Source organism: Rhagoletis pomonella, unplaced genomic scaffold (assembly GCF_013731165.1).
Source record: "Rhagoletis pomonella isolate Grant_MI unplaced genomic scaffold, Rhpom_1.0 Rhpom_scaffold_00012, whole genome shotgun sequence".
In the NCBI taxonomy this organism is placed as follows: domain Eukaryota; kingdom Metazoa; phylum Arthropoda; class Insecta; order Diptera; family Tephritidae; genus Rhagoletis; species Rhagoletis pomonella.
This window is the reverse complement of record NW_023458566.1, coordinates 13,496,863-13,506,425: the sequence shown is the minus strand read 5'-3', so window position 1 is coordinate 13,506,425 and position 9,563 is coordinate 13,496,863. Positions and strand designations below refer to the sequence as shown.

Sequence of the window (9,563 nt, the reverse complement as noted above, 5' to 3'; positions counted from 1 at the left end):
ACGAACATTCCACGAAAATAGGTGTTTATGATATATGTATATCACTGTGAAACACAAAGAAAAACCTAGAGTGCACATATATCAGGTTTAATAGCTGTTGCGCATACGAACAATGCCTCTCACTCAGATTTACTAGATTAATTCGTGTTCTCGAGAAAACAAGTTTTCATGATTCAAAAATCTGAGTATAGCGGCCAAATTTTTTTCTCCAAATTTTGAAAATGTATGGTTTTTTCGGTCCATATTTGTTGAAAATAGCATGCCAAGCAAATATAAGTCCAAAAAAACGATGGATTTTCAAAATTTGTAGAAAAAAATTTGGCCGCTATACTCAGATTTTTTCATCATGAAAATTTATTTTTGCTCGAGAACCGGAATGATCTAGTAAAAGTAAGTATTAGGTATAATTCGTATGGTCAAAAACTATCAAACCTGCAAAATTTTTTAAGTTCATTTTTGTTCCATAGTGTATTACAAAAAAAAAAAAATTATTTAGCGTTCTTTCAGCGGAAATGTATTTTAAATATATCTATAAGTTAGCATAGTAAACGACCTTTCAATTAATTTTACGTAAAAATATATCTTTTTAACAACAACAACAATAACAACACTTACAAAAAATTAAAAAAGCAATATTAATTATTTTCATCTGTGGTCGTCAACGAGCCTATAATCGAATTAGTTGAATTTCACGAAATACCCGTAAATGGACGTGAAATGACATGCAAAAATTATACTTTAGACGGCCTCAGCATCAACTTTTCCCTCTAAAAGTTACTGTTACTCGTAGGAGTCCCGTACAAAGTGTTTCATTATAATTCTTTAAACTGTTTTGAAATAAATATATTTTTGCAACTTTTGTGATTTTAATTAATTAATGTTGGTGCTACCAAACTTTATTTTTGTACCTACGATGGAAAGCTCCTGCAGTTTTCCCACCGGAATTATTTATAAAATGTATTTAATTTTAAGACTTTCGCTAAAATATTTCGGGAAAATATTTAAATAGATAATAAAATTTTTTAATATTTTTATGCAAACCTTTTAAGCTTAAACTTTTCTATCATCTGAAGTTAATTCTTTGGGAAAAAATATTTTTAAACACTACTTCAATAGGAATTTTTTAAGTTTTTTTAATACAGCACTTCGCCTAAGAAACAACCCCTATGGTGCCTACAATTGCTAACAACAAAGTCTAAGCCAAGATACTGGCTGTCTATTAAAAATTCTGATTATGAAATTTTTGTCTGCAACTCTTACAAACCTTAAAAAAGTTTAGTACATTTTTTTTATTAATTTCGCCTTACTGTGCAAGTTTTGCACTTGCTTGTGGACCTTTACCAGCGCTGGACATGGCTGCTCTAGGGTCTCTTTCAAGACTTAACGCTTTGCCTGTCGGATTTGAAGCCACTCTGTTAAAATGAGATCAGTTGCTTTATGAAAGGCTGCAGACGAACGCACAGCATCGTCGATAGAACCTTATACACTCTAAAAAATATTGTGTAGATTTCCTACCTAAAAGGTAGCCTCCTACCTTATTATTCGCGAAATTACATCCTCGATTATTCAACGAATAGTTTGTTTAAATTTCGGACTTTTTAGAATGTAACATAGCTGTTGTGGTGTGCGTAAATTTACTACGAAAGAGTGTACAAGCTACAAAACCAAAAAAAATTTAAAAATTAACAAAATATACTCGATTTATAGTCGCATTTTTAAACAGATTTTTTAGAGTGTATGCAATGTAAATGGTGCAATCAGCAGAGTCGCCCTTCTTGTGGGTTTGATAAAGTACACTGAGAATTCAATTGTATTCGATCAATCATTTTAGCCTCCAAAGTTGCTTTAAAGATTGATTGATTATTGACTAATCCGTGTTATAACTTCATCATGCAAAAATTGAGAGTCGTTGTGAGTCATTGACCTTGTTATTAGCTTTTGTCGCAAAAATTTTTTATGCAAATATGAGCATCTCAATTTTTATTCATACCTAGATATGCATACATACATACATATATCTATAAACAGCGTGACATTATAACACTCTAATTTTCTACGTACATATACTTAAAAAGTACTGTATGTAGTTCTACTAGGTAGAACAAACAGTTGCGGTAAATATACATACAGGGCGAATTAATATAAGGTTATAGTAGGAGTACAAAAACCAAAATTTACTTTTATTTTGATTTTGCTTTTGCGGCGTGAACTATCAAAATCTTTGAAAGTGTGTGTGGAAATGCAAACAAAATATTTCAATTTAATATAAGAAGCCGCGAGGCGAAACGCATGCACAAAATCAGCTGATCTACATAGTAACACCACCTAATAGGTGCGTTCGTTTAAAATCTCCAGCAGAAACCAACCAACTGCCAAATTTCGGCGAAATATCATCTGTTCTCTCACAAGAGAGAAATATCCAAAATAGTACGCGAACAGAAAATTTGCAGAAACTTGCAAGTTAGACGAACAGCTGATATAATTTTTGTTTACATACAAAAGTGTAAAATTTAAAACGTACGAAAAGTCATCGCAAAGTGTTATACTAACACAGTTTATTGATTAAACAAATAACTACTTATTTCTTACAAGTTTAATTAGTCGCATTTTGTAATTTTTATCTTCCAAACCATCAAATTCAATTTTGTGATTTGCGTAAATGCCAACCAGCTGTTTTTGATCAGCTGTTTTCCTGTTGGCAAATTGCTGTTGGCAAAAATTTTTCCAGCAGAAACCAGCAGCTTCCCCTCAAAATGAAATGTCAGTTTGCTCTCTCAATTTCCCCTACTTTGCAAGTTCTTTGCGTACGCGAACGCAAAAACTTGTAAGTTTTGGTTAAACATGAACAATTAACAGCTACGCGAACGAACCTAATATAAATTCGCTTTGTTTACATATTTATGTAGTTTATTTGTTAATAAATCATTCAAAAATTGCACACAGTAAGACGGAGTTATTTTTGTATTTTTTATTTAATAAAGTTATGTGCACATACCACTTACTAGTAGGTACATTTATGAGAAAAGTATTAGCGCTTCTACAACAATTGCAACTTAGTTACATAGATTTAATTATTCTTCGTTAGTTTTTCAGATGACGTTTGCGAGTGATTTAACCTACAATAATGCTATGGGTGAGTAAGCTTTTGCTACACTGTGCACAAATACTTATGTACATTAGGGTGCCCCAGTATATAAGATGTGAGTTTTTCCTGAAACTTTGCTGAAATTTTTCTAAGTCAACTTTTTCTGAAAGCAAGAGAAAATAAAAATGTATGCTTTTCAAAAGGATTTAGGTACTTGTTTTATTTATTCCCTATTATATTCAGAAAAAGGAAAATTTGCTAAATCCAAAAGAGGTATAGAAAATTCGATAAGGCCGAAATAATTACAAATATTTTAGTTAACATTGAATCCCTCGGTTGTGTATGGCATTTTGCTTTGCTTTAAACATGCAAAATGTACTATTTAAAATTTTGCAAAATATTTGTAGAAAATGGTTTTTTTGCTCTCCTGTAAAATTTGAAAAATTCAACTTACCAAATTTTCACTCTAAGCTAGCGATACATAAAATGTTATTGCTGTAGGATGACGATAACCCGTCGTGCCAACCGGAAGTTGTTATTTTGGTTTAAAACTTATACTGGGATAACCACACATTCGGCATGTTAAACATAAGTTTTTAGTTTTACAATGTCATTAAAGTATTTTAATTTTTATTTATCCGTTCCAAATAATTGTAAGAAAGCATCCATCTTACTTAGTTTTCATTTGAAGATCTTTAAGTCGATCTTGCCGAAGCATAGTTCAGATTTTGTTTTAGGAAAACGAGACATCCTACTTTGGTCCATTATAATTTTAAGACGAGCTAATTTAGCGTTCGCATCTTTGTACAGCTCGACTATCTACTACCGTGATGCCTTCAGGTTATCTCACTTCAGTTGTATCCTGTGGTTTGCTTCGATTTCATTGGGGCCTGCGGGGTCTGCGGGGTCTGCCTTCTTCATTACTATGATCTGTCATGCGCGGCCCGTTTGCTGTTGTTGTTATTGTAGTCTCACTACTAAACCATGCTTAAATCGGCTAGTCTATTAACCGTTCTCGTCCACTTAAACTAACCGGTGTGGTATTGGAAACGTGCTGTCTACCGCTGAGAGGTTTAATGGAAGCAAGTGAGTAGGTAATTGGTGTCTTTAAAAGCCGGGCACATGGATATTGAGTATTTTAGAGTAGAACCTGAATACAAAGGTAAGTGATTTGTTACAGCATTCAGAGCTCAAGTGTGGCAGAGTTACGCGGGTTTTTCGATGCTACTGAGGTTCTTCGTCTGAAATGGGAGGTGAGAGCTTCCATGAAGGCATTCACAGGGCGAGTGTTGGTAAAAGTGTAGATAGTCTCTCGGTGAATGTCTGTACGACGTTGGGCTTAGTGGTTGTACGATCTAGAGAACGTGTTGAGGCTCTTTACTATGTTAACGATTGCGAGAACGGTCAGTGAGGTAGACGATTACTTTCAAAAACACAGATAAGTAATGCCATGTAGTAGCATCTTTTATGCAAGAGATCAGCGAAACTACTACTGGTGGGCGAGAAAGTTTCCAGATGTAAAAGTTAAACAGAAGGTGGACGGTACGACGCGCGCCGGACTTGTTGGGTGGCTGTGGTCCAGTGGGGTGCTTGGCTTTCGCATAACTTGGTAATCAAAACTTCAACTTCAATTCGACGCGGGTTATCGTTATCCTACAGCTATAAAACTTTATATATGTGCATATACATATATATATTTTATTTAGGTAAAAACAAAAAGTTTCGGATTTCGCAAAAGACAAATTTTGGGACACCCTACTATGCATACTATATATGTACATTAGAGCAGGCCAATTTGTTTGTTATCAGCGTATAGCACTGCAGAGTTCTATGTGTAATTCTAAGCAAATTTGCTGTAGAAACCATGGATCTAAAATCAATTCAGAGTTTGCCAAATTGTGAAAATAGGTTCTAAGCATTTTGCTGTAGTGTCCTAAAGAGGTGCTTAAATTTTGAGGAATCCATTTCTGCACTTATATTTTTCTTAAAACTTCCACCAGGGGGCGCAACAGTGAACATTTTCACATTTTTTTACGAAACTTATTTTCGCAAACTCCAAATTGATTTTAGACTCAGAGTTTCTTCGGCAAATTTGCTTAGAATTACACATAGAATCCTCCTATGCTATACGCGCATTGTGGAAGAAAATTGGACCGCCCTAATGTACATACATACATACATACATTTCAGAATATTTTGCTGAATAAATAAAATTCCTTCATCTGAACTAGAACCCAAGCAAGGGGGTATGTGCGGTGGCAAGCATACCAACCCACTCAATCTCGATTCAGTCAATATTGTCGAACGGAATTATCGACGACTCATTTTCGAGTATTTCGAAGTTGCTCCAAAAAGCATTAAAATACTTAATAATGGACACACTGTGGTGGTACGTTTGGAATACGCGGATAAACATCCATCCATAATGGGTGGGCCACTTGATGGTATATACATTTTCGAGCAATTGCAGTTTTACTGGTTCAAAAGGGATGGCGTTGATGATGAGGATCACAAAAATAAAGTATTATTGCCGCCAGAGTTGCATTTGGTTTTTAGAAATATGAAGTATCAAACATTGGACGAAGCGGCGATGCAGAGTAAGGGTCTGGCAATTTTGGCCTATGCTTATGAGGTTAAAAATAATTATACAGCAAAACAAGATAGGATGTCAATAAATAATCATATCATTATTCTATTGTAGATCACAGAAAATGATAATTTATTTTATAAAGAGATCACTGAGCAGTTGTCGTACATCACTAAACCGCATACCGAAACCAAATTTTACGATGAAATCGACCTTTGGTGTTTCATAAACATTGGAATGGAATATCATACCTACATAGGATCGTTAACTACACCACCTTGCAGTGAAGAGGTGATTTGGCTTGATTTCGAGGAACCAACTCGCATCTCAGTTAGACAGGTAAGTATGAATGAATGGTGATTGAGAGTTTAAGTTTTGCGTTCTACAAAAATTATTGAAATGACAGACAAGCATCATCGTCTCAAATAAGTTGTTGTTTGTTGTTGCAGTAGCGCTCTACCTCTCAGGGGGGTACCGAGGTAGCGAGCAGCGCCGATGGGCCGTTGTCAGAGTCGTCGGGTTGGAGGTGCATATGAAGAGGTGTTGGGTGCTATATGGAACCTTCCCGCATGCTGCGCTGATATTCGCCACTTCTGCGATCCACCGTGAGAGGTAGCTGTTACGCCTATAAGTTCAACCCCTCGTTCTGGTCTCCCTCCCTAAGTTCTGGTCTCCCTCGCCAGTTCGGAACGATGTTATTCTTACCTGTGCTAAGGAGCAGCACCTTTATATATATTTATTGAGTGCCGCTATATATCGTCGAACGGATGGTCTACGTTCGGATCGATGTCCGTTCTTCACTCGTGCAGGAGCCGTCCCACTTCTCGATGGTTCCCATGGTGACACCCCACCTTCGGTGCTTCGCTAGTTGGGTGTTGTGCTCTTTCACTGCCACAAATCTGGCTGTTGTAGAGCTTCGTTCTGACAAGTTTGTAGATTACTTCACAGCGTGTTGCTCGTCTCTGTCGACCACATTGGCGCTGCGTAGTTTGCCGCCGATCGGCCGTTCACTTGGTACATTGTGCGCAGAGGTGCTGCCGGCTAGCAACTTGAGAACTTTGTTCCTTGCACGTAATTCGTTTAAAGTGGCGAAGGTATTCGTTGAGAAGGATAAGACGCTATCAAAAGTAACTTCTAGAATTTGCTATTCGAATCTCCTTGGTCGAGGTGGTGAAGAGTGTAGCGGTGGATTTTGCGGTTCCTGATAGTGAAGAAATTTGAAAGATCGGCGAGAAAGGCCGAAGTAGGGCGTACTTGAGCCATTTTCTGACTTCACTTCGTCTTATTTTCCGATGTAACCGCCTAAGCGATTTTGGCCGAGTTCAACATAGCACGCCAGTCGTTTCTCTTCTGTGCCAACTGCCGCCTATTGGAAATGCCAAGTGAAGCCAAGTCCTTCTACGCCTGGTCTTTCCATCGCAGTGGGGGGCGTCCCCCTTCATCTGCTACCACCAGCGGCTTCCGAGTTAAATACTTTCAGAGCTGAAGCATCGGTGTCCATTCGAACGAAATGGTCAAGCCAGCGGAGCCGCTGTACTTTAATTCGCTGCATCGTTCCATCGTCTGCGGTAATCGCCGTCGCCAACACGTAAAGGCCCGAGATAGATATACATATACTATGAATCTGTCAGGATAATTTCTTTTTGTAACAAAAAAGTTGCATTAAATACAATAAATAAATATGACTCTCAACGTTATTTTCCCTTTTTCTCATTTTCTCACACTTTTCCGGTCTAGGTGGAACGTTTTAATCGTCTGTATTCGATTGACAACACCCAATTGCCTACAAGTTTCCCACGCTTGCAACCGCTCAATAATCGCACCGTCCTTTATGTGACTCTACAAGACTACTCTGATGAAGATGACTTGGAAATTCCAAGTGCAATACCTTTTGTGGATAATTTGGTTGGTGGTTCATCCATGCGGAAACCTATTGAAATCAATTTCATGGTCACAATGCTGTTATTAAGTTTATTAACAACAAAAGTAGCGGCATTCTTAATGGCTTAAGTAACGTAAAGACAATTTTATAAAGCAATTTCATTGCCTATTATGTGTGTTAATTCTTTGGAAATTAAAGGCTTAATTCAGCGCTTAATATTTATTACCTCTTCGCTGTAAATGTGAACAACTAACTATTTTTTACCTACCAGGTACATTTGATTGATTGGTAAATTGTTTGTTTAAAGATAAGCAAATAAAAGCGTGTTTTGTGTTCTAGAATTGAAACAACAGATATTTAATTTACGCGTATTTTTATCCTCTATTAAACCCCTTCCACCCTGCAAGCTTAAAAGCTTACTTCGTGAAAAATTAACATCATAAAAAATGTCCACAGCGGTGAAAGACATTGAGTATCTGGACGAAGGAGGTCAGACTACAGCTGGGTATTCATGTCGATGGCCAACCAATTGCGACGGTGATCCCGACCGAAAATCAACCTTCGGCAGTCTGTTTTCCTTCTCGGCGCATCAACCTCAATTGGCAATATAGTACAACGCCGCAACAAGGTCCTCAAGTCAATAGGCTGCCCGGTTCTAAACTATGCAGCGCTTGCATGGACGCCGGGGACTAGCAGGACGCAGTGGACGAAGCTACAGACATGCGGCACTCTGGACCGCGACGGGATTACTTCTGATGTCGGCACAACACCACCTAAACGAGATACCCATCAAGGAGCATAACACATTGCTCTATAAGCTGTATCTAGTAGGGTGCCACAGACGCGGCCAACCGAACAGATACCTGTTTGCAGCAGAGCAGAGCAAAGGCCATAAACGGCATTAAAAGGCAGACGGCCTTAACCTGCATCAAATCCCGACCTGTGAATTCAATTTTGACAGAGCTTTGTCTTCCTCGTGAGATTCGCACCACAAAAGACCAACTTCGCTATGGCTACTGCAGCAGGCTAAACTCGTACCTCATCAGAGTGGACGCAGATATGACCAACGTGTGCCCGGCATGCGGAGAGTCACCACATGACTCACGGCACCTCTGCACATGCCTTCAAAAACTCCACCAGCTAACTCCCTTGCCCCTATGGACAGACCCTGTGGAAATTGCGCACTTCCTGGGTCTCCCGTTAGCTGCACTTGACGACAACATTGGATGGACAAGCCGATCTAGGCAGGGTTGAGTAGCCGCTACAGCAACAACAACAATAATAACAGTGAATACTTGGCGATGAGGTCTCTTTTCCGCCACAAATCCAACATCGATTCGCGGTCTTTTCCGTGACAACGTTAGTAGCGGAGATGCCAGCCTTTGTCTTCCCGAGGACATCAACCAAACGGGCAGAGCCATCATCACCATTAAGAGTCTGGAAATTCCAGTAGCTCGTTTCTGTAACAATTCTCTGCCAAGGCGAATTCAAATATGACTAATGATTATGCTAGAATTTTTTAGCCCGTTGAATTTTTTTTAATAAAGTGCAAGTTTAAGTGGCTACAAAATACCGTTGTTGGCATTTTTTTGTGTTTTTTTTTTTGTTGACGGTGCTGTATATGTAGGTCAAATGCAGCACACTTTTAACTGAAATAAACAAGTCTACATTTTACAGAGCTCCCGTTATTATCTAATGTTAATGCCAACTCCATTGAAAATCAAAATGCATTTTGTATTAGGATTTTTGAAGACATTTTTTTGAGATTTATTGCTGTAATTGTTGTATAATTCTTTCATGTTTTTTTTTTTAAGTATTCCTTAGGCATAAAAATTACCATACAATAAATTAAATAAATCGTTTCCTTTATCATTATATTATACATACATATGTCTACGTATATGCACCCTACCTTGTTTTGCGTTTTTGTTTGTGTTGTTGCGCATATGTACTATATATATATATATATATATATATATGCGTAAAAGTAAATTGTTTTTGTGATATTC

General features: G+C 37.7%; 2 protein-coding genes across 2 annotated transcripts in view; one reads left to right on the top strand and one right to left on the bottom strand.

Moving 5' to 3' along the window:
* The window catches only part of LOC118747878 (carbonic anhydrase 7-like), a 45,398-nt gene that overhangs the window by 19,965 nt on the left and 15,870 nt on the right, over nt 1–9,563 (bottom strand). The gene's annotated exons all lie outside the window — the stretch shown is intronic.
* Nucleotides 2,956–7,874, top strand: LOC118747879 (carbonic anhydrase 7-like). The gene is made up of 4 exons (XM_036482074.1): nt 2,956–3,133; nt 5,317–5,717; nt 5,787–6,011; nt 7,410–7,874. Exons 1-4 carry the CDS (start codon nt 3,094–3,096, stop codon nt 7,680–7,682), a joined length of 939 nt encoding a protein of 312 aa, XP_036337967.1. The 5' UTR covers nt 2,956–3,093; the 3' UTR covers nt 7,683–7,874.